The sequence below is a fragment of the Lissotriton vulgaris genome, chromosome 1_1 (genome assembly GCF_964263255.1).
Source record: "Lissotriton vulgaris chromosome 1_1, aLisVul1.2, whole genome shotgun sequence".
Classification (NCBI taxonomy): Eukaryota; Metazoa; Chordata; class Amphibia; order Caudata; family Salamandridae; genus Lissotriton; species Lissotriton vulgaris.
The window spans coordinates 1814037455-1814063886 of NC_141685.1; the positions used below are offsets into that span (position 1 = coordinate 1814037455).

Consider the following 26432-nt stretch of genomic DNA (forward strand, 5'->3'; position numbering starts at 1 on the left):
TTTCAGAAACTAACATACAATATAGGTAATTCTTTCCGGACAACACTGTTGCCAATGTTGGATTGTGCAGATATGCTACTGAGTTCAACTGCCCCAATTAGTTGTTTTTTGTGAAAAGATGAAATTCTGAACCCCAGTGCATTGTGTCAGGGATATTATTACTGGGTTACCGTGATTTCATCCGCCTGCGGACAAATCCTGACCTGATGCTTTCTTTTCTCGTGCCACAATGACAACAGAAGGGAATTTGCAAACTTGTCTAAATAAGGGACAGCTCTGGTTTCCAATCTTTTATGTCTCCTAACAGTGATAGCTTTTATAAATATTTACAATTGACTTTGTATTTCCAGACCAACTTCACTTTGTACATTGTGTCTTTGTAAGATACTTTTGACTTGGACTTCAGATGCAGGTCTAAGAGAGATGGAATGCTGCTAGCTTGTTCTTGACTAGTCAGACTGCATGTCCCCAAGAGCACAGGGTGGACTGGCTTGTCTCTGACGTCAACTTGGTCACTATTAATAAAGTAATGCATCAGCTGCCTTTAAGCTCAGGCCTGAGAAATCTGTAATCTTTTTGTCAAGAGATGATAGATTACACACCCATTCTGCCACACAGCCTCAAGCACAAATTGCAAAATGGGTCTATGCTATAACATTTTTGAAGGAAACTGGAGGGATGCTGTATTGAACTACCCAACCCATTGTGATTTTTTGGAGACTTGATCTAATATTTGGCGGGGCTTGCAGGAAGAAGTAAAATAGGCATATTTCTCCTCTCTTCAACTACAGCGGATTGAAGGGTAGGGCTTGTTTAATGAAGAAGGGGACAAACTCATTGCTTTTGGCTCATACTTGTCTGTTTTCAGCAGTGACCTCCAATCTCTACATGAAACCTCAGAGGAGCTTACTCGTCTAACCAGACATTTCTCATCATCAATACATTTATGACACTCGCTAATAGCACAAATTCGCATCAGCACCGGCCATTGACTAAAACGCCTGGACCATATAGAGTCTTAGACTTTGGAGGTCTTTCTCAAAATTAATGTCACTGTAACTGAATTTATCCTCAAACAATGGCAAAATCCCTCCCCAAATCAAATATTGGCAGAATAATAACTTTTACTCCCCTCCACTAATGCAGAGTACTTGGGCTTCTGAACTGATTCCTGCCCTTCACTACCAAGAACAAAGTTGAGGCAGTTTGATACCCACTAAGCTATCCACAAATAATCAAAGCCTTCTTCCCAACCCACATTCTGAATTCCAAAGACTAAGTGGTTGTTGTTTTACAAAGTGACCAAAGAAAGTCCTACTCATACTCTGCCCCCATTCCTGTAAAGATCAACCTTGTATTGTACTGTACTATAATATTGAAGTTGATGTATACAGCATGTTACGCCACAGATGAACTGCTGAAGAGGCTCCCGTCTCGGCGACGGGGAATGATTCAGGCATGTGAATCTATGAAAGACACCCAAATACTGGATAACACTTAATGCTGGAATATGGCTGTACGAAAATTGTGTAACTGAAGTTGTACTTAAGAGGGAACTGCCTAGGTATTGTGTGTTTAGGGTACAAACTGCCCAAACAGTGTTGCAGCAAGCGGGTAGCCTACGCATGAGTGAAGGGAAAAAGTGTGAGAAAAGACACTGTCGTTCATCTTTGTGGATACATACCAATTTTGGGTTGGTTTGTATAATACAGTTTAACCCACAATAACTAAAGGCATAGGAAGCACTCAGAAGCTTAGGATAGTTCCCTTTGTGGGTGCAATCTGGCATTAACTATAGTATATGCGTTATTGTGCACAGGTAAGCAGCAGTGAACCACCCACAAGGATGGATAGTACACAATCATCCATAGTACATGCTTTGCGAAGTTCACCAAGGAGCGGCAGGCAGAGCTTATTGCTCGCCATCAACTTAAGTGTAGTTTTACAGTCTGACATTCAATGCTTAAATGTTCGGCATCATTTACAAGGCCATCCATACCATCTCCTGTTATGCCCCCATCATCCGTAACTGCTCCTTCAATGTAGACTACCTCTACCCACACTCTAATGCCTAAGGAAAGAAGAAAAAGCTAAATCTTTTTCCAATATTCTCACTCCTTTTGAGTCCTCCCATCTCTTTCCTTCCACTTTCAGCTCTCTGTTCTCGTGTAACTCTATACATGCATCTTCTACCTGAATTCTAGTCTTAACCTTCACAGTTTTTTAGACCATGCTTCATCAAGAAGCACACATCAGAACATAGCTACTATACTATGTAAAGAGCTCTGCTTCCCCACAGACTTTAGTTTACTCCTTGCAAATACAGCACATCAATTAAAATATGTGATAAAAAATGTCAAATTAATTCAGTGGTATAGACCTTGGAAAAAGAAGGGAATTATGAAGATCACAAACCATGGCACACCAAAAATGAAGCAACAATATTTGTACATATATGTTTGCAAAACAATATTTTTGGAAATTGACAATGGGGCATCGAATAATAATAATAAACAATTAAAATGAAGACACGTTACCTTGGTAATTTTTACAGCTGAAGGTGCACCAGGAAAACCAGGAATGCATGTTTTGAATTCACTGATCTTACTAAAAGGACCGATCCCGCAGCCATTGATGGCAGCCACCCTAAAGCGGTATATGCTTCCAGGAAGAAGATCCTGCTTCTTCAGTACACTATAGTCTGCAGCATCTGCACTCCCCATCTACACAAAGCAAATCAAAACAACTTGAAACCACCAGGAACCATCACAGTTTACTCTTCCTCAAAGACTAAAATACATCAGACTGCACTACAGGGCGAGAAACAAATATTTTACAATTAATAAAGCATTTGAAAAGTTTTGAATATAGAAGCGGTAATATAACAAATATTAACAGCAAAATTAGCCAAACCACACAGAATAAAGGAAAAAGTGTACAGAGATGGACAGAAAATAACATGAACTATATTTGAGGGTTTGATTCCACAGCTATCATTTGATCATTGTCCTTTTTCATACGGTATCACCCAGGAAGGGCTTTTAAAGTTTGCTGGCAGCCACCCTTCGAAGATTTGAGGTTTTCACCAAATACAATATATATACAGAGCCTCAATAGATCTGTGCTCCAAAATGTCAAACATCCTAAACATTTTTATGAATTTTTCTTACAGCTAAAAGATAAATGAAATCACTATCTCCATTTCCATGTTACATTTTCAACCAGAAAACATCGCCAGAGCAACCCCGTCTGAATAACCATTCCCTTCTCCTTTACAATTCAGAAAGAGGAGGACCTCCTGCTGCTTCTGCCATGCATTTAACGTAACAGGGTGGAGACAAGGATAATATCTGTGCTTTTTAAAAAGGCATTGTTTTGGAAAAGCATAGACACAATTCTCAGACACATTTTTAACTACTCAGGAAATCTTATCTTTGGCATACTTGTATTGTTAAAGGTCGACAAGAGTCCTTTTCTACCTGAAATCAAAAAAGGGGCAGGGGAATTTGCGGAACTGGAAGACCTCAGGTTGAAGCAAGCAATTGTGTCTCTGGGGATCACTTAGAGTTTGACGGGCGCCCTGTCAAGCCAGCAAAGGCTATGGACCATGTGTCGTAACTAGTGATCCTCTGCGAACAGAGAGCTGTGTCCCTCCCACGCAGCACAGCGGGCGCCATGTTCAATGCCCTGGCAACGGAAAGTTTTTTATTTTTAGAAAACAAACTCCTAAAGTGGAATCCAAATACCAATGGCCCTGATACACTGGGAGTTTTCTCACTGTGCCTGGGGACACTGTGTGTCTTCCTTTCCCGGATCACCATGGATAGCCAAGGGTTTACACCGCACAGCCAGCTGAAGCTTCAGTGGTGTAAACCCAGCACTGTCCCCCTCCCCCTGGACATGGGGTTCATGCCGTTCTTACTCTTAGGTGGATAAAAGTCACCGCATGTGTTATATGCCCTTCTAAATGAAATATCTCAACTATTACGAAATCAATGACTGAATTTTTTTTTCCCAAACTGTGGGTTGCTAGGGGATTTCTGGTGGATCGTGAAACAGCAATAAATAAAGATGCCTATAAGTGTTGTATTTTTCTTATCACATTTGCTGTGTTTCAAAGACAAGGGTCAAAAGTCAGGCTTTACCTTGTGATAAGTTGCAGCTTATTCTTTCAACATGGGGATTGGTGTTTACTTTTTTTTCGCTGACTGCCAAGTCAGAGGACCTTTTAAAGTGAACTATGTGAAAATGTTGGTCGGGTACAGGGAAAGTGAAAGGAAAGGAGGTAGAAGGCCATTTTTTTTTTTTAACTCACTACAAAATGTATCTACTTTTAAATTAACTGTACACATTTTAAAATATATCAGCAGTAAAGAAAGCAACAATGAAGCACATTTGTATGTAATTCTGAAGTGTAATAGAAACAAAGATTTTAGAAGGATCAAAACAAATCAAGGCACTTTTACTTGGTGATCTGCAAAGGATAAATGTTCACTGAAATTTGAGTTCCACCCAATATAATTTATTTGCTAATTAGTGTTATCAGTAAAACTGTATGTCTATGAAAGTGTAGCACCCATTTCAATGGAAAATATGCTGTCTGTAAATTGCAGTGCACTAAAGCACAATGCTTTAAGTAATATATCTGCGACAGTGTGCTCTAAAATGCTCCACCAGCTACATATTACACCTTTTCCACTCCACCGCTGAATACATTTACTACACTTTGTGAGAAGCTAGGATTTTTCACAATCCCTAGGACTTCAATGACTCAACAATATTGTTAGCAACCCCACTCTAAACATTGTTTCAGCAACACTGGTGCAAAGATGCTTGACTATGTTCAAAAGTTTCGTTTTAAAAGAAACTCTTGAAAGTATTCCCAAGCAAAACTCTGGGTGAACCTTTCAGTATTTTTTGCTGTTTATCTTTTTTACTTCACAAAGCCATTTCAACACAGAATGTGCTCACTATACATGATCATACACATGTATACGACTTTCACTCATCAAATGAGAAATATTGATGTGGCCTCATGACCAGAGCTGCCAAATTTGGATCTGTGGAAACCGGTTTCAGTTCGCACATTAGCTCTTGGCAAATCACTATAACCTGCGCTTAAAATAACATAAAGCTGACCATATGTAATCTGGTACTCATGTGAAGCGCTCCAATGAGAGAGATATATTTCTTTTTTTTTTAAAAAAAGAGTATGACGCACTAAGGACATCCAGTTCAATGTTTTTCTTTTACATCCACCATTAAATCTCCGTCTGTCAGTCGATCCGACACGTTTCACAGCCACAAGGACCTTGCTCGTCAAACGCTAGGAAGATCTTGCAAGAAGGGGACATTGTATGCCTACAAGGAACTTGAAAGACACACAATTGATGGACGGAATGCAGAACAAATAAAAACATTCGCCCCCAGTCAAAAGATCTGGGTAAAATCCTTCATTCTTTTGCTCACCATGCCACCCCAGTTTAGGCCTGGCCATATGCAAATCAGTTTTGACACTGTGCCTCATGGGAACAGTCCAACCCGAACTGCCAAGCCAGATCCTCCATGAACGGAAACAAGCATCCTAGGACCGGACTTGGGGTTTCAGCCCTCATCAGCCAGGATAGCTTCAAAATAGTGGCACAGTGAGCCCAGAACTACGTCTGGGCATACCTGGCTCACTTAGGGCGAGAAAGCAAAAGACAAACAATTGATTAACGGAATCCAGACCAAATCAAAACATTCACCCCTAGTCAAAAGATCTGGGTTAAATCCATCATTCTTTTGCTCACCATGCCACCCCAGTTTAGCCTTGGTTATATGCAAATCGGTCTTGACCCTGTGCCTCATGGGAACAGTCCAGACTGAACTGCCATGCCAGTCCTCCCTATGATCGGTTTCGGGGTTTCACCTCTCATCAGCCAGCAAAGTTTGAATCCAGTGGCACAGTGAGCTCAGGACCCATGTTGCCAAGGTGATCATGGGCGATTTTAATCTTCATTATCTGGGAATGGAGACAAGTGGAAAAATGCGTCTAACACACTCATAAAAACATTTCAGCTACTTTTTACAAAACTACAACTTCATGTCTGCTGAGACATTGAATATGAACCAAAATTCAAACTCACCAGAAATGTTCACATATACTAACTGCACACAATTGATTACATCTTCCTGTGTAACTATCCCTGTCAAAACATAGCTTTCTTTTGCAATGGCGATTCACGAAACAAGTGACCATGCAATCCTCCAAGTAGATCTAAGTATCCATAGCAAACAACAAAAAGAAGTTACCACCATAACCCATACCAGAGGCATCCAGGAGTACTCATTAATGAGGAGGATAAGATAGAATCAGCAAAAGGCTGCCATACTAGCATCATGGAAACAAGAACAGGAATGCAAAAACAATAGTTTTAGCTTCGAATATATAGCATTGAAAATTGGGGAGCATGGATTCTGGCCCTGAAAAAGTCCCTTTTAGGAGGAGCAAGGAACAGCTCCCGAGCAAATAATCTACTCACTAAGCAAACCTGGCAAGATAATAGATCATTAAGGGAACTAACACGGAACTTAAAACGGGAAAAAAGGAATCACTTGAACACAAATCACTGCGCATAAATGCAGAGAACTCAATGTGGAGCGTAAGCATCTGATGTGGAATTTAAAACAGAAGCACCTTGAGTAACAATGGATTAAGATCGATGAGTTATCCAAGAATCATAAACAACGTCAGTTCTGGCAATATACTGAGCGGATTGACATACCTATGCCCCTGCCAAAGTATGGATAAGTCATGTAGCCACAATCTACGTAGAAAATAAAGGGTGGGCTCAGCAGGCGAGTACGAGGACTGCCCGGTCGAGAGTGCAGACGGCAATGGTTTGCCATGGACAGCGGCTGGTGGCAAAGATCAAGACGTTCCTGCCATTCAGGAGATAATAAAAATGAAATGAAAAGACGAGGCCCCTGGCCCAGACGGGCTCCGGGAGGAATGTTCAGAGAAGACCCGGCATATTGGGGAGTTCTATCTACCTTATTTATGGTGTGGCTCATTGTTACAGCCTATATTTGAGAAAGGAGACAACACAGAATAGAAAAATTACAGATTGATTGCCCTTTTGGATATTGAAGGGAAAGCTTATGCTAGCAGGCTATTGGCAGAGCTGAACAGATGGATAGAAGATAAAGAAATCCTCCCCCCATAAAGGAGGGGCGAAAATTGAGAACATAGTGGCACTATCTTATTTGAGCCAGCAAGTAAACATCAAAAATAAAAAAAACAGTCTTCGCTTGATTTTTTCGACTACTCTGCTGCATTTGTTGGGGTTTCTCAACATAAGCTTTGCAATAAGCTAAGGAACTGGCAAACCCAGCAGGCCTCTTGAACACCCTCAACTCCCTATAGAATAAAACCTGGATAAGAGTCAAACTAGAAGACAATACAATCTCGAAAAAGTGCTACACTGATCGTGGCATAAAACAGGACTGCTTTCTTCCCCGAATCTCTTTAATTTATATACAGCAGATTTAGGAAAGACGCTTCAAAATGCCAACCTTGCAAGTCCTAAAATAGGCCCCAATAAGTTCCAAATATTGCAATACACAGATGACCAGGTAGTAATGGACCACACCAAAATTGGCCTACAAAGGGGACTAGACGCTCTTAATACTTACAATGAGACCAACGAATTGGTGATAAAGCTACACAAGACCAAAGCGATGATCTTTGGGTGCTATGCGAAAAAAAGCATTACTCAAATGGAAAGTGGGCAACAAGATAATTTCCACCGCAAAAAACAGATAATTATCTTGAAGCATGGCTCAGTAACTCTCAGAAAGTGACTTTACATCTATAAAATGAATTCAAAAATCCAGTCGACAATTTCCTCTTTGTGCAAACTCCATGAGAAGCTACAGAGTCCAACGACAGTACTAATAATAAGAATCATACAATGTAAAATAAGGTCAATCGCGGGTTATGCACAGCAGGCATTCCCAGGGACAACGGATAGCCTACTTGACAAATCACAATATCAGGCGTATAAACGCATATTTAAGTTACCGAAGCATACCAGCAACAGCTTCATTCGCCTGGAGTTTGGCTTGGCGCAGCAAAATCATGAATGCCTGGGAACGCGGGCAAAATACTATTACCAAGTTCTGAAAGCACTCATTGGAAGCGTAAAGAACATGCTGAAACCCATCTCTGAAGGGACAACCAACCCATAGAAAACCTGCATGCAAAAAGCAGTGTAAACACTTCCTCTGGCAACACAAAACTGGGGCCAAGAAGGGTTAAGCTACGTGGCGATCAAAAATGCACTCAATAAACAAATTCAGCAATTATCACGGGAAGCAGGCTTATCCAACTATACAGCTAGGGGAGGCCTCTCCGGACTGATTACATCATACAAAGAGCATAAAATACAGCCTTACCAGAAGCAGGCATGGGGGAGGAAGGCACTAAACATATTCAATTGGCCAGGTCAATGCCACTTCCAATTGAAGAACTAAATCCTGGATGGAAATGCCTGGCCTCTATAACCAAGTGTAGAATCTGCAAGTATAGAAAGGAGTCCCAGCAGCTATCGCTACGTCAGAAGCTGTTAAAACCGATGTGTCTATCTAAAGGGGCTCGGACGTGCAAAGACCCAATATCTGCTTTGTTCTCTTGCACAGTACCAACAGAATGCATGGCACTACCACACAATGCCCATATATGCATAACTGTTCCTCGAGTCTAGTGACGTATTTTCTCGAGTGACTCACAACGAACCTTCAGGCATTAACCCCCTGTTACGATAATATACCTCATATGGAGTTCACTGTACCTCCAAATAACACGCAGCGAGGTTTGTACTTCCCTTGGTATTTGTATTTATATTTGCGGATATCGGCACCATCACAGCTAATCTGCGATTGTGCTAGCCCAGCCCCACAAACAAACTCTAAGCCACCCGCATAAGATGGACTAGTATGCAGTCTATCTGTAACCCAGCAGTTATAGCTATCGCACACTGTTATAAGCAAAACGCATGCACGCTAGCAGACTGGGCCTCCAAGGCCTGAAGTTAACACACTAGTCTTTCAATCACGACAAGGGGCCACGTGACCAGCGTGCCCTGACGTGACCACACCCACTGCACCACTGCTGCAACTACAAGCATGGACACCCGTGATACACCATATCGGCGGGATCCGGTCCACACTGTAGGTAGCAGGGGCACTATCCTGAGACAAACGTGAGTAAATAACGCGGCTCCAAACTAGCGCCCGATTTAATATGCGAGTAAAAACTTCTTTTACCGCACCCTTTTCCATTGCCCTTACAAACCGCACTCTTCTCCATCGCCTCTTACAATCTCGCAGGGTCTTCATGAAAGGAAGTCCCCTGTGTGACAGGATCCATGAATCCGTACACACGAGGAGTTAATGTGAGCTTACTTTTATGTTGTATGTCAGCGAGTCCTGTTTTGTGATCTCATCCATGTTTCATGTGCAATGAAATCACTAATATGTAAGATTTTAATTTCACAAAATGTGCCATATATGCGATAAGTTGGTCCCACAATAGTCGACCTCTATTGATAAACACGCACGTAATATAAGAAGTAGTTCAGTGAAAAAAACCAGACCAAGCTTACAATTATGTGCTCCCACGGCACAGTGTACCCACGCATTGTTATTTCCAGCTATTCATCATGCATGCAAATCACTTTACCACATGCATGGTGCCTTTATTCTGTTTTACCCAGCCTAGGTTCCACAACCCTACGCATGGAGGAGTGCAGACATGCATGAAATTGATGGTATCTACATACATGCTGCATTGTCCCCCTTTTCCTTTCAGATACTCTTCGCGCAGGATCTGTAAGTAACAAGATCCACCACATTCATAGCGCACTTTAGGATGTGCGCTGATATATACACCCCAGTGGCCTCTCATACCTTTTTTGGCCACACACACTATTTTTGGTCTTGAAGAAAGCCTCACGAGTAGCGTAGAAGGCTGAAACTAGTTGACCTACACCTATTTTAGGGATATTGAGGCACATTTACACCTCATATATACCCCGACTATGTTGTTTACCCATGTTCTAGGACCCTACATTTAAAACCTTTATAAGGGCATTTCCTAGAGGCATTTTTATCAATTAATTTCACTTCACATAGCACTTCACTTTTCACAAATCAACCTGCTCCGCTGTAATCAGGCGTCGAAGCACAGCTGGGTTGCATTCGGCAATCTAGCTGGACCCAGATGATGAAGCATGCCACCTACTATGTAGGTGGGTGAGGGGTTTCTTAAGACAACAACCTGTTGTCTGCGTTCCTCAACTAAGGTATAGGTCGACAACCATGACCTTAACCTGTTAAAGGACTTGTCCACGTTGTTTTTTTGTATATAATCCAGGGAAAGGGACAAGTACCAGGTACACTTTCTTACTCTTTAGTTATCTTTTGTACAAGGCACTTGGTCACTTTAAATCAGAGGCGGTTAGATATCCATGAGGCTTGCATAAAAGCCATCACCTTTTTCCAATCCTGCCACATGATGGCCTCAAAGACAGGGAATTGACATTTACTTTCAAACAATGCGGCTAAAACAATACTTTTTTAAGATGAACAAACATTCTAAAACATTTAAATGTGTGATTGAAATGGAATTTTTAGCTGTTTTTATCGATGTAAGAAATATTGCAAATGGTTTAAGTAATTGTGCAATAAACCTTTTCAATCATTCATTCATTGATTCATTCATTAAGGGTGTGGTCAAGTCTGTGACATTTACAAACAAATACTGAGAGGAAAGCAAAAATAGTATGTTATTGTGGTAATTCACCGCAATTTGAAAGCTACTATTATAGTAAACAATCACCCGCCTCATGTCTGTTAAAGCAAGGTGGGTTGCGAAAGATTGTCATTCTAAAAAAATTGGGTCCTAGTTCTAAACAGTTTGGGAAGCAATGGTTTATAGAACGGCACCCCATACACTATAGTTTTCATAGGGTGCATGACAAAATGTCGTCCCTGTACAATGGACATACAACACCTCACAGGCAAAAGTAATCTTATGGGATCAGTGTACTCTGTAGTTGAATGTTTACGATTCTTCCGTCCTCAACTTCACACCCTTACCTACTCCTACATGTTCGTTACTGAACCACAAACAGTAAATTACAACTGATGGATGCTATCTTCGAGATGGGTAGTGCCAACTTTGAAGCATGTATTCAACAGTTTTCCGTGCATTTTTCATAGGTACCTCAAACAGATTCTGCTCAAATAATGGCAATGTAGAGTTGGAATCATTCCTCTTTTCCTAATCAGTTTCCCTTCTTTTTAGACCTTCAACTGTTAGGAGTTACAGTGACAGATATTCATCAACATCACTTACCAAAACACAAGTAAGCAATTATCTAATTCATCATTACCTTGTTGGATATGTTCAGATGGCCTTCTGGCAGCAAATAAAACTGGTTGACAACAGCAGTGTTGGTTTTAAATATCCCCACATCACACCACGTTTTTTCTCCTTTTTTTGTAAATGGTCCTTCATTTAAGTGTGATTTACTCTAATGGAAAAGAATAAATTATATGCAATCAATAAACCTCACATCTATTACAGTCATACCAAAACACAAATCATAAAGACTCTGATGGCTCCAACTTTCAGGTAAAACATGTAATACTCAGTTTTAAGTCTGGCACTCAGACTTTCTATTAATCTGCTTTCAACCTAGGAAGAAAATGTTGCTAGTTTCAAGATCTGTTACTTTGTTTACGTTTACAAACTGCTTTTAGAGCAACCAACCTAGAATGTATGCATGTTCTAAGCATTCTCACATTTGGAAGAAAAGGCGAGGTACATGAATAACATAATTTACCTAAAATAGCATTTCAGTGGTGAAGCCAACATTTAAACTCAGTGCTGATGCTTCAACAGGCAAGAATTTAGCCTCATGATCATATTTTCAGGCTCTGTAAGTACACCTCTTCCTCCACTTATCGCACATCTCCTGCACTTCCCTACCTCAATTCAGTCCAGCAAATTATAAATGGATGGGAAACATGCAATGACAAACCTAACGAGTCTGGCTTTAATATTGTGTTATCTTCAAGGTAATGCAATTTTATATGCTACCCAAGTGTTGGAGCGTTGCCATATACCCAGATTATTTTATAGCAATGTTTCATATGACAGATCATTAAGAACGGCTCACAAATGCATAGCAAAGGAGAGATTGCGGAATGGAAAAATCACTGGCAAAAGGGAAGTTGTGAACATGGTCATGTGAGAAAGGAGTGAGTAATCCTGGATTTGCAGGGACTAAGGCTCAAATTGTAACTGCGGTCTAAACAGGGAACCGAAAAAAGTTTGAATGTAAAATTCTTCTTAATGGAAGCCTGATGTTACTGCGATGTAGAGGATATTTACGTCTAGGTTGAAACTGTGAGACTGACATGGCATTATGAGATTGAGTAAATTATTAAATGGGTGGTGGTAGATCGAGAGAAGAAAACAGGATTCCCGTCTTCACTGAGATTGCAACTTAGTATGATAATCAGTGTTCACTACTGCACATTATAATTCTGGTACTGCAATGCCATACATAAGGGCAAATTGTGTGCCATGCCAATAATAATTAACTACCACTCTTTCTAGTGTAGCAGAGTTTAATGCACGACCCACCCATGTTTAGTGCAAATGAAACCTTTTTTCTAACCCGGGACTAGATGATGGTGTGAGTAAAAGCCCTAGACCTGTTGTGCATTATTCAAATCTTACCGACTTCCATTCAAATTGTTTGTGACACTTGTTCTTGATGCTTGCCTCTCTACGAGACGTCTCCCTCACAGGTGTACAGGAGGGGGACAAGTTTCTCACTGTACCCCAACGCCTCAGCTTCTAACAAATTAAACATTCTTCGCTCATTGTTAGTGTTTGTGGATTATAATATTTCATCAATTTACAGTAAACTATTTTTATTTATCAGACATCTTTGTCAGGAACTGTGGGTATTAAATTCATTTAAGGTCAACCATATCAATGGATTTGAGATTTTGACGGACGGCCATCTAATCATAAATTATAATCAAGCAACCACAAATATTGACTGTTTAGCCTGGCCACACTATTCTACCCTACCTGTATTGAAGTGACAATGTCCTATTATTTATGCAAACGATTGTGATGTCCATACTTCTTGGCAATAAATATATCCCTTTAACTGAAATATAATGAGGAATCAGAAATATCATTCAATGTGTCCCATAGAGAATTCAAATTATTATGTGAACTACAGATAAACACTAATTAACCAAATGTACAGCAGTAGTAGTGTACTATTGCAAACACTGGTGAAAAATGTCCACTGTCACGTGCTCTGCTACCTGAAATGATGACCCAACTTTTTTATACAGATTTCCAGCTATTTAGGGGTGTGCGAAACACACTCAATTTGCTGTAGCGTAAATATGCAAAACATTTTTTATTACGCAAAATGAATTTCACACGCAAAAAGTACCTGAACAATCTTTTCAGGAAAAGATTCAACTTGAAAATGTAATTTCGGTTTGATTTATAATCGCTTGAGTTCAAAACAGCGGCTCGCATTTGGATTTGTAGTTTTGTGCTCATAAATTACATGAATGGTCCACTGAAATGTTTGATGACTGCCTACGTTAAAATAACTGACATTTGCGTTCAGAGCTCTTCTGCTTGCAATCAGATTTGTTTCATGCTCAAAAATGACCCGAATGGTCCTCTCGGCTAAATTAAAAAAATAAATCTATCTGAAATGCCGCCTGTATTCCAAAATTATCCAAACAGTACATCTTGATTTGAATTACTTCCAGAAATAACATGCTGTGGCATAATCAATGATTTTGCATACATTTTGTTGGAACCTATTAAGCCGGAGTAATAATAATGTTGCCAAGTCCTACACTTTATTCCATTTCAAATCAGTTTGTCCCATCACACACTAGCACCCCCCCTGCCAAGGCAACCCCATTCACTGTCCCCCCTAGGTGAGCAGCATCTGAGGTGCTCTACCTCAAAATAAAAAACAATGTTCTACATAATGAGCTTCAATGTAGGTATAACTATGACATTCACTATAGCATTCACTTTTTTCCAAGATCTCTATTTTAATGTAGAGAAACGTGCGATATTGATCTTGGCTTTAGGCACTTTTTCAAAGCATAACACAGCACACTCTGGAAAAGCATCCTCTACATGCATGAAGTCCTAGATCAAACACTGTCTTCTCGACTTATTTTTACTCCCTTAAAATATTTACAGTTCATTCCCTCATACAGTGGCATCCGCCACCACGCCAACTCCTTCACAAATTCTCCATGGAGCAGTCAACACCCGAGGGACACACGATTTGCTACATAACTGAGATACAGTTTACTTCAATTAGCCATCAAGCTCAAAAGTTTCCTTTCTCAGATATCTGAATATTATGCTTGTTCCAAAGGAAACAAACTTGCCTTAAAATACATTTCAAAAATACACTATGAAAGTTTTTTTTTTTAAAAAAGGACAGATGCAGGGTATTAAACCAGGGTGATGTGCCAATAAGGAACACGTTCTACCACTAAGCTACATCACTATCACTGTATTGTGGTGTAGAACAAAGTTAAAAGCAAAGACCAACATTGCAGCCTGCTCAACACCAAAATCAGTAGTCAGGACATAAGGGAATATTGTAGGTAGGAAGAGAAATCCTGATGCTGAGAATTGAACATGGGGCCTCATTTATACAGCGCATAGGTTCCACCACCAAACTACTTCCATGTAGAAAGCTGGCACTTTATGTGAAATATCAACATCTGATATACCATGTAAAGAGTCCAGGGGTTCCCTTGCTAGTGGACAGGGGCTTCCTATGCAATCCCAAAGTGCTCTATTAGGAGGTAGTGTGGTCGAGATGACTTAGGCTTAACACAGAGGAGTGCAAGACTTCTGCAAATACACGCAATGATTCATAATTGACACAAACGACTCAAGAAAGAAATCCACGACTTCTGCAAATACACGCAATGATTCATAATTGACACAAACGACTCAAGAAAGAGATCCACGGCAATTTATAAAAATAGCAAGTATCTTTATATATGTTTAGGAATCAGAGAAAAATCGTTCAGGTAAGTAAGTATGTTTTTAAATATAAATTTGTTTCACTTTAAAAAGTGGCGCAGTGCAATTTCAGAGTTCCGCAATGTTATTATATGGAAGGAAGAACAAGTTCTGCAAATAGGTATAGTCCAGCGACTTACAATACCAGTCTCCAGGAGTTACGGTGAGTGGGGGGCAAGCTCCACGGCAGTACCAGCAGTACACCACCAGCAGCACGAGGGCGGCCGATTGCAGGGTCCAAAATAGCGTCGGGAGCACAATGTATTTCAATGGAGATTGGTCACTGAGGAAAGAGGCTGAAGCTCTGGCCAGGAGGCCAGTCAGGCTGAACCAGCAAGTGGGCTCAGGCCTTCGCATGCTCAGGCGGGGCTGGGGGGGCACCTTCGGTCCTCTTTTCCAAGGCCCAGGGGGTGACAGGTGCAGAGGTGTCCTTAGGCATCTGGTTTTTCCTTACCGAAGCAGTCGCAGTTGAGGGTGCCTGAGTGCAGAGGCTGCAGGCGACGTCGAAAGCCCAGGAGGGGTGAAACCACGATGAACTCAAGCTCTGGAGGACCTTGCCGACATAGACGGCCCTCTTAAACTTGGGTCAGGTTTTGGCAGTTCCGGAGGCGTCAGTCTTCTCTTCTGGAGTTTCTTCAGAATATGTCCGCTGTGCACTGGAGATCTTGAGTCTTGTTTGAGGCCCCGCAGGTTGCTGGAGTTAACAGCTGCATGACAAGTCTACTTTGGAGCAGTTTTCGATGAGGGATGCAGATAGGGTGGTAGGGAGGATGGTACCAGGTCAATTACATCGCTTCTCTGCTTTTGCAGATCTTTGGTGTCCTCTCTCTTCTTAGGCCATAAGGATCTGCTTCTCTGGTGCCAAGGGCTACCTTAAATACTGCTTTTTGGGGCATTAGGGGAGCGAATAGTTGTAGTTAATGGGCTAATGACCCTTGGGGTCACTACGGCCCCTATATGACCACTTCCTGTGGGAAGTGGGCATAACCATGACCCAGAATTGCTGAGTATGCCATCACAAAGATGGCTACTTCTGAAAAATCGTGTCCATCTCACAGTAGCCCACCTTAGGGGTGGTGCTAGCTTGAAGGTGGCACACCTACCTGACTAGCTAATTTTACTACCTGTCCAGGTATCAAGGGGGCACTCGACAGGAAGGTTGGCTTCCTCTCCTATGAGGGAAGCCAGAATCGCATTCCAAAGGCAGCAGCTTCTTTGCGCCCAAGGTGACTAATCAGCAGGTCATCCTGTGGGAGGGGGTGTAACACCCTCTTCCCGGACAGGCTTTTGTTGTGGGTCTCCTGAGAGCAAAGGCTCTCAGACTAGAAGGTCAGAACAGCGTCTTGGATGGCAACCTGGCAGAAACCAGTCAGAAAGTACACCAGAGGCTAGTAGGGCTTTCAGGGGGCACCTCTAAGGTGCCTTCTGAGGGCATGTATTGGTAAATCCGACACTGGCATCAGTGTGGGCTTACCAACATGAGATATTTGATACCAAACATCCCTATTTTCATTTAAGCTATATGTCGCTGGCAAACTCGTTTTCACCAGTGTCCAGCACATGTCATATTCAGCACCCTGTAAGTGGTTGGTTGTACTGCACACTCTATATTATTTCATAGTATTCTCAATTTTCGATTTGTTTTAGACTGGGCGTGCTAGGACGGGAGGAGGGCGCTAATTTCCAGTTAATGAGAAAAAACTACACAAGTGAAAAATTATCACCAACCCTTCCTGCACTGCAGATGCTAACCTTAACGGTTGGCTACTCTTAAGGTTTTGTAAACAGTTTTTCAAAAAATAATCTGCGTTCACTATTTAATAAGTTGTTCAACTATTCTTCACATTTATTTGTATAGCACAAATGTCTGTACCTTATTGTACTTTTCACATGAAATACATTATAATATGCATTTAGTATTTAAACACAAAAATATGGAAATACATCCCTAGATCTAATCTTACTACTAGTAGAGGAACTGGCCAAAATCATCAAAGATCTAGAAGAAGAATTGGAACTGCTCACGAATGAACTGTCTCGACAAATTCAATCTGAAGAATGGAATACCATCTTGAAAGAATTAAAAGACAAACTGGATAAATATGGCAAAGACACTCAAGACCGGAAGTTACGAAAATTCAAAGGCGATACAATTGATTACAAACTAAACAAAGTGTACACCTAGGCAGAGGTGTATGCTCAACGTAAGCCACCTTCAAAACCAACAACATCATCACAGGAAAGTATTGTATCAGCTCAAGATCTAAGTGTAACACGTCAACCACCAATAAGTGGTACAACAACAGAAACTGGAGACAGTAACTCACAACAAGCCTCAGGAAGTCTAGAAACACCTCAGCAGAGTTTTTTAGAGAAGGGTTCAGCAACAGGCAGACCACCAGATACGTCAGGCACACGCAAACAAGACGCGGCAAAGGAATCAATAAGCTCAGATCTACGGACCAAAGCAAAACCTTAGTGGTTAACATTTCAAGTAAGGAATTAAACCAACAACAAATCCAGGTTCTCCAAAAAGGGACTAGTTGTGTCCCTACATTTTCAAGCAACTATTTCAACACTGAGATTTGTTTGTTTAAATTCATGCGAGTACTGCGGTTGAGACATTTTTTCAACAATATAGTACCTACGTTACCACAACCTTCCACAAATATCATCAGCGAATATAAAGAATTCAAACCACATTCATGCCTCCAGCATCACACAAGTTGCTAGATACTTTTGAAATTTTTGTAAAACAAGATTTACAGCGCATTAATTGGCATAAGACAACAAGGAAAAACATCAATAAACATGAAGAAAAGATCCTCCATCAACTATCACAGGACAAGACCATTACCATTCAATCAGCAGACAAAAGAGGAGCGTTGGTCATAATGGACACCTCCTTTTACGAAGCTAAAGTTGCTGAACATCTCAAAGACGAAGTGACATACTTGAAACTTTCAGAGAATCCACTCAATGACATTAAAAACACATTGGAAACCATTCTTGAAAAAGCAACAAACATGGATTGGATTAACACAAACACCAGGAAATTTCTAACAACAACGTCACCAAGATGCCCACGAATCTATATGTGGCCAAAGATTCACAAGAACCTACAAAATCCTCCGTTCAGGCCAATAGTCAGCGGATGTGGATCAATTTTTGAACCACTAGGGGAATATATTGATGAATTTTTACAATCGTTTGTACAAAACTGGCAAACCCACAACAAAGACACCACCCATTTACTACAATTGTTACAGAACATTTCTGCGGACTGGAAGAATATTTCTCTATGTACCATCGATTTGACTTCCCTCTACACGTCAATTCCTATCCAAGAAGGCATAGAGGCCTGTGAATGGGCCCTGCTGCAAATTCCGGACATACCAACAAATAAAGTTTTTCTACTAGAATTGCTGGAATTTTGTCTACGCCATTCATACTTTTCATGGAAATCTGATTATTATCTACAAACCAGTGGAACCTCCATGGGTTTTTCAGGAGCACCAGTATTTGCCAATATTTTCATGGCCAAATTTGAGAACAACTACTTTTGATCAGAAACAACCTGGAAAAAACACTTGATTCTTTTTAAAAGATTCATAGACGATATCTTCATTTTATGGGACGGTCCACAAATTCTATTGCAGGAACAGATTAAAGATCTTAACACCAAGAACAGTAGAATACAATTCACATCTACCATAGACGAAGTACAAATACCATTCTTAGATGTCATGATCTATAAAAATGACCAGAAACTTGAAACCAAAGTGTATCACAAACCAACTAACCGCAACAATAGTTTGCTATACACCAGTTTCCATCCCAAAGCTCTGTTACACAATTTACCTTTCTCACAAATGATGCGAGCCAAACGGATTTAATCCACTGAGCAAAATTGCCTTCAAGAAATACTACTTCAAAAAATGAGATTCATGGAACGGGGATACCCTCCAGATATAATTCAACAAGCGGAAACCAGGCTACAACAAATTCCGAGGAGTAACTTGCTTCAAACAAAAACTAAACCCAAACAAGAACGCATGGTTTTTGTGTCGAAATTTTCAATACAATTGTCACAAATCAAAAACATCATTAACAAACGATGGGAACTACTTGAGACTGAGGAAGACTTTCAAGGAATTTTCAAGGACAAGCGCTTATTTGCTTACAATCGCAGTAAAAATTTTAAAGAGATGGTAACCAAATCAATCAAAAAGGACATAAATACTACACAAGCAGGAATGAAAAAATTTATGAATTGCGTTCACTGCAACAATGTGATAGTAGGAAACTCCATGCAGCACCCCCAAACAGGAAAAATCATCAAGCTACGATGTAAAGCTGACTGCAATTCTACTCATGTTGTATATAGTATAAAATGCCCATGTGGAAAGTTGTACATAGGGAAAACGGACAGAAAAATTAAAACGAGGATTTCTGAACATAAGAGTCGAATTCGGAATTTATCCACGACTTCAAGCTTAGCAACACTCTGGAGTGAAATGAAACATACTATACCTCAATTAAGATTCCAAGTAATCGAAGTAATTGATCAAAGACTGGACCGTGATAACAGCAAATTGCTATCACAGAGAGATTTGGTGGATCAAATACATGGGAACCATGATTCCCAAGGGTCTCAATGATAAATTAGACATGGTATGTTACTTATAATGACCCAGCAATATTACATCAAGGATACATTTCTATTTCTATTTTGGGGGTTTTATAAAGCGCATGGTGACGCAACAACGGCGTGTCCCCGCGCTGAAGAGCTACTTTATTCCTGAGCCCTACAAGACGGCACACTTACTAGGCGAATAGAGCAGTTTTGAGCTTAGCTCTGAAAATTGACTCAGATGGCTCTAATCGTAGCGCCATGGGCAGCTGATTCCATCTGGCGGCTGCAAGGTATCTGAAAGATCTACCCCCCATCCGAGCTCTGGATACCTTAGGGACAGCCAGGAGTCCCGAGCCCGAAGATCTAAGAGAGCGGGAAGGCTCATAAGGTGTCAAGAGTCCTTGTAGAGGGAGAGGGGATTTCCCATGAATGATCCGATGGCACGTGCAGAGTGCTTTGAATTCTACCCTGCTTCTGACCGGGAGCCAGTGCAGGGACCGGAGAGCCGCTGCAGAAGCAGCTCTTCTGGGTAATCTAAGCACCAGTCGTGCAGCAGCGTACAATACGTACATACAATAAAGGACAGCCATATATACCATATAGCGAGTAGACTTAGCAATAAGTTAATTTCCCTTTATGTCAGAAACAAGATTAACAAATACAATTAGGTGCAGTCTTCACGCCATTCACATCAACTGTATATTTGTCTTACGCTGTTGCATGATTATGCATCTTCAATGAAAATGATGATGACTTATATGTGCGTGGTTTCTCATGTAAACTGTAACCAAGCATTACATAAGACATAACGTTGTTTACTGTTATCACACATATTCCCTTTACTCACACTCTAACGAGACACACAACTTCATCATCTGGGATTAGAACTCATTAGTCTACACTATCATCTTTTACAGCACATATACTACAGTTCATCAATTTTGGTATGCGCGGTCTATCAATTGAGAATTAGCTCAATATTTTCCTGGTATTTCTTGAAGACGATTGGTATCGCACGGACCATGTTTATTAGACCACAACCCATTGAGCAGTAGTGAATTTTTGCTTCCTTACACGTTACTGCCTAGGCTACTGATAACTTACAAGTGCTCCATGTGAGACTACTAATTTAATGTATTTAAATAGCCACAACATCACTGTTGGGCATAAGAAATAATATATTAGGGCAGTATGTCTGTTTACTTTCGACAGTCTATAATGGCCGACACGTTTTTGCGTGGTATTTCTTAGTCCTCTTTTTGTGTTTATGACTTGGTTCAACATATCCGGTCAGGTAGAACCGGCGTCGCGGTTTCCGAAAGTTTGGTTTTTGAAGATCGAGGTCAAGAAAAACAGGTAAATGGGGAATTTGAGACTAGGATTATTAATATCGTTTGGGTGTAGAATTGTGTCGTTCATAGTGCCTTTTGGTTCATTTTCAGGAAACAACAGATTAATGGGTTGTCGACATAGCAGTGATCTAACTCCTTCGATAAGGTACGGTCGGAAATTTCATCACTTGACTCAAGTTTTTAGACTTTTGCAAAACTGAGGAGCTTATCATGATTTACTTATATCACAGGTTTATTTTCACCAAAATTGGTGTACATCTCAGCATCCGTTGTTTTTTAGCGTCTAAGGTAGGCTGCATTTTCAGACTTTTGGAGTCTATTCTTTATTATTGCACACTAAATATGATGTTTTCGATAGAAAACCGAACATCGTTTTGTCTCTTGTTTACAGCCCTGCGATCACAAAAACTAGAGAGGGGCTCATTTGACCCCATTCCTCAGAAAGTCATTTTGGCTTGCAACTATAGGTAAGAGAGCTAAACACACTAGTAACACGGAACATAATATGTGTCTTCTTTACATTTCCAGAATCTCCTCAGTATTCAGTATCTACTCTATCACACTTGGTTACAGTGACAAATCTGAAATGTCTTATTTGAGAATTTTGCCGTTAAAAAAGCACACATGTATATTTTGTATGTGCAGTATCGATCCGAATCATATGATTATATTTACAGTGTATTCTTTTCATATTTGCAGTTCCCCTGAAGAAGAGATATTTATCTTGCAATGCATTGGGATTTATAACAGCTTGAACGCAACCATAATTTCACAATGTATTTCCATATTTTTGTGTTTAAATGCTAAATGCATATTATAATGTATTTCATGTGAAAAGTACAATAAGGTACAGACATTTGTGTTATACAAATAAATGTGAAGAATAGTTGAACAACTTATTAAATAGTGAACGCAGATTATTTTTTGAAAAACTGTTTACAAAACCTTAAGAGTAGCCAACCGTTAAGGTTAGCATCTGCAGTGCAGGAAGGGTTAGTGATATTCAGCACCCTGCCTTAGAGCTGTTAGGCCTGCTGTAGGGGTGACTTACAAATATGACATGCAGTGGTAGGGGACATGGCACACAGAGATGTGTGGCATGCCGTCTTTTTACTTTGGTCTTCACCAAGACACACAGCCTGCAACAGCAGTGATGCATGTGCTTAATGAGGGGTCCCTTAGGGTGGCACAATTCGTGCTGCGGCCCTAGGGGCCCTCTTTTGTAAGTCAAGCCCTAGGTACACCAGGGTACCATTTACTAGGGACTTACAGAGGGTGCTAAAGGTTTTACCAATTGGGGGAGACAATTGTACTGTTTTGGGAAAGAACACAAGAACCCAGTACACTTCAGTCAAAGTTGCATCAAATATAAGGCAAACAGTAGGGGGTACTTCAACAAAACCTAGTTTCCTACATTCCTCATGTGAGAAACAAGAAAGAGAGATGCTGAAGTGGATTTTGGGTGCAAAGTAGTCATTGAGCTACTACTGAGACGAAGGAAACTAAGGATGGAAGCAGGTTCACTTCATGCTATGGAGCATAAGTGGAAACCACTTCTCCAGCTCAGTTGTTGCTGTTGCAGCGCAGCATTGGAAAAGCACTGAGTGCAGCTGCAAACTACGCTGAGGTGGACTGTTTGCCCAGTTGAGCTCAACTCTTCCTAAGGCAAGCGTGGATACAAAGAGGCAAAATGCTATTGGTCAAAAAGAGTGACACTCCAATCACCGAACTGCTGACCTGAGGGACGATACAAACTGTGAATGGCATAACTACCCAATCAATTGCTTAAGGCCAAATGGGTCTGATGCATTTCCCCACTTTGTGTATGCAGTCAGGTGGAAGTTCAAAAATGTAAATGGCACTCCAACAAGTAATGGGTGAACAGGACTGATCCAATGAGTCTAGCAAAATAAGAATGGGACGCCAGAATGGGTAAATATTCTCTGCTTTATGGAAATACAAAAAGATTAATTTGAAGCAAATAAGTTGTGAGAATTCCATGGGAATGGAATGGTACATGTAAGCGCGGAGTTCTCCTTTTGCAGCTTTGATATCTGTTGCAGGTGACGATTGAACATTTTGCTAATGTTTTCTGGGCTAGACGACAAGGAGCAACAGGGGTAAGAAGTGACACTGGCAATGCAGAATAGAGATCAGATCCTGAAAAACAGACTACATTATCAAGAGAGGCCCCAAATGAAGAGGACATAATTGCACAGGTGGTAAAATAGGTTCTTTGGGAATTTATGGACAAGGTGAAACATAGAATAATTACAGTAACCTTCCCGGACTCCAACATCTGACTGCTTCACATTCTCCTCGTATAGAAATTAACCCAAGCATCGAATCGGTGGAAGATGCCAACAATGCAGATAAAGGTCAGCCTTTAAAAAAGTTGGCTGCTCCAAACTGCATTCTCAAACTGGAGAGCAATACATATGGAATGCATGTGTAGCAGTTTACAAGACTAACCTACAGTACAATGTAGTAAATATTGGAATGCAAATGCTGATACATAAGCTCTAGTGAAATCCGCACAAACCCTTAAAAGCACTACCCAATGTACATCACAATAGTTGGGGATGGAAGACACACTAGCAGGACACAGAAGTCAGAAACCTAGCTTGCTGTCATAATTACTAACTTAGGTGACATTATGGATTGTTAGACCTCAATCTAATTTTCAATCTAGATGCTTGGAGCTCAAAATGCAGCTGGACATGAACATGGGTTGAACAACTGCAAAACAGTTATCAATTATGAGTCAGACTGAAAATACTGAGTTGTTAGTTTATACTCTATTAGTTTTTATATAGCCTTTCAACCCGGAGATCTCTTGAAAGTGCTTGTGCACTTCAATACAACAGAATAGGCAGTGGGCTCATAAACAAAGCAATTAGGTCTTTAGGTGTTTGCAGAATTGAAGGTCATCAAAGTTTAAAGGGGTATTTTTTACTGCAATGTAGTGGTCCTAACCAATAAGAAATTGACTTCAATAAAAGTCTTTGGGAAATGTGGAAAATGGGGATCCGTTTCTTGGCAGAGTGCACTATGCAACGCAGATGATAATGCACACACTAGTGTGGGCATGCTGTACCCCTAAAATCTTAAGTGGCCCTAAAATAAGGTACAAAACAACATTTCAAAATATAATCAAATATGAAAAGACTGGCTCAACAAGTGAGCCCTATGTGGGAATTAGAAAATATATGAAGGTTTAGAACAAAATTGTTATAGGTAAAAGACAGGAGTAGTAACATTCAGATGCAGTAAATTTAGTTTGAATGCATAACTTCATTGCCATTAATGCCCTTAGTAATAGGACTATACGGACTACTAGGCAAAATCAAAAACAGACTAAGTCCCAAATATGCAACACAATCAATAGGAAATGAGACAGCATCCCTAGTAGCATAGGAAAGGTATCTGGTTCACCCCCAAAATCGTGGGTTCAAATAACCAATTTCCCCACACAACAGTACAAAAAGTGCATAATTATTGTGGTGTGAGCAGAAATATACATTTTCTACAAATCAGAATAAAAAATCGTCATACAACCCTACCGCCTAAGAACTAACCCACTACATGAATATTGATTCAGAGAGACTGAAATAATATCATCCAGAGGTATCAGAACGAAGTAGTTCAACACAGAAAACTCCCACTAGACCTATATTGCTTTTATGTAGGCTGATTGGGGCTATCCACAATTACGACATAACAAGCTCACAATTTCTATATCTTTTTTTTTATTATTAAACTATTCAAAATAATTTTTACATCATTTGTAATAACATGAAAAATTAGTAAAAAACACGTTTTTTATATAAATATGCAACAATGTAATCTATTGCAAAAGGTCAACATGTATATTATTCTTTTGCATGGAAAATAATACCTGTATCATTTCATTACAACTGTACAAACCCTGATAATTGACCACACTTGCATGCTAGCCTTTCACGCCAACATACATATCCATTTTTTCATCCAACCATTAAAAAATATGAACTTTTTAAAAGTGTTTTTACTCTTTTCATTTTGATACAAATTATGAAAAAAATATTTTGAATAATAAATAAATAAAAAAAGATATAGAAATTGTGAGCTTGTTATGCCGTGATTGTGAATAACCCCAAAGAGCTGTAGTCAGCCTACATAAAAACAAAATAGGTCTAGTGGGAGTTTTTTGTGTTGATTTACTTTTGCCTCCCCCTTTCTCCCAGACTTTAAAACAATTTATAGGGGGTATCCTTGGATTGATATTGTCAGAACAAAGTAGTTACATTAACAACAGTGAACAACTGTGAATGAATGTAATATTTCGTGCAAGTAAAATACCCTTGGAGAAATGTTGCATTAGTGAGCCCATGCTAAACAGTCTTCTTTGCTAACAGTGTCATTCAGAAATAAACATATAAGACTTGCTTAACTACGAGTAGTACAAATAATAAACATTGAATGTGACATCCATTTTGAACAAGATGGTGTTGAGGCCTAGTTGAGGTTTTATTAGACAAGATGGTGTCGAGGCCTAGTTGAGGTCTTGTTAGCATAAGCCAAGAAAATGCACTTTAACTGGTCATATAAAAATTGATATAATGGCAACAGCATAATATCAGTGTACATGTGTGAATTAGAGTGTAGATTACTATTCGGCACACTATTAATAATGCATATTCTTCATTAATGCATAAGAATCCCACACTAGTCAGTCAGAAACATAAGGCCACACCTATAAAATGTACTTTATTTGAATAGTATAGCCTGCATGATACAATAGCAATTTCAGATCACTTGCAAATTGTTAAGACGTGGCCGACGGCAAGAGGAGAAACGCAATTGAGAAAGCAGTGAGAACACAAACATATAAGTGGAGAGAAACTAGAAAAAGATATATTCTGAAAATCCCATAGAACATGTGTGTGGGAAATCTCATGCATGTCCTTCCTTTTCAAGTTTTTTTGAGGTATAACAAAAACATCTAATAAAATAAATAAATAAATAAATAAGTTGCTGTTAATTTAAGGTGAAAAGAAATTGAGAAGCCCGCTACTTGGTGCCGAGGCGTATTATCCCTAACAACTTCAAGTAATGTTTAGAAAGTTGTTCTTGTAAGTTCCGAATACATCGGTGATGGACAATTCAGCATGGCAAGTAGATCGTTGTGTGTTTGAGTAAGATTTATGCATTATAATGATAACTTTGAAAACTTGAAATCAGAGACAATGAAAAACCTATGCACAAACACAAAAAAAGTCTATGGAGAGGAGGAGCTTAGCGCGCATCC

The 26432-nt window shown here is 40.0% G+C and overlaps 1 protein-coding gene across 1 annotated transcript in view; it reads right to left on the reverse strand.

Annotated features, from left to right (window-relative positions):
• The window catches only part of HCFC2 (host cell factor C2), a 245069-nt gene that overhangs the window by 67465 nt on the left and 151172 nt on the right, over nt 1-26432 (reverse strand). The window contains exons 10-11 of the mRNA XM_086919162.1: nt 11439-11579; nt 2538-2723 (exon numbers count right to left, since the gene is read on the reverse strand). Of these exons, the coding sequence (XP_086775288.1) occupies nt 2538-2723; nt 11439-11579 (327 nt within the window). The remainder of the gene's footprint in view (nt 1-2537; nt 2724-11438; nt 11580-26432) is intronic.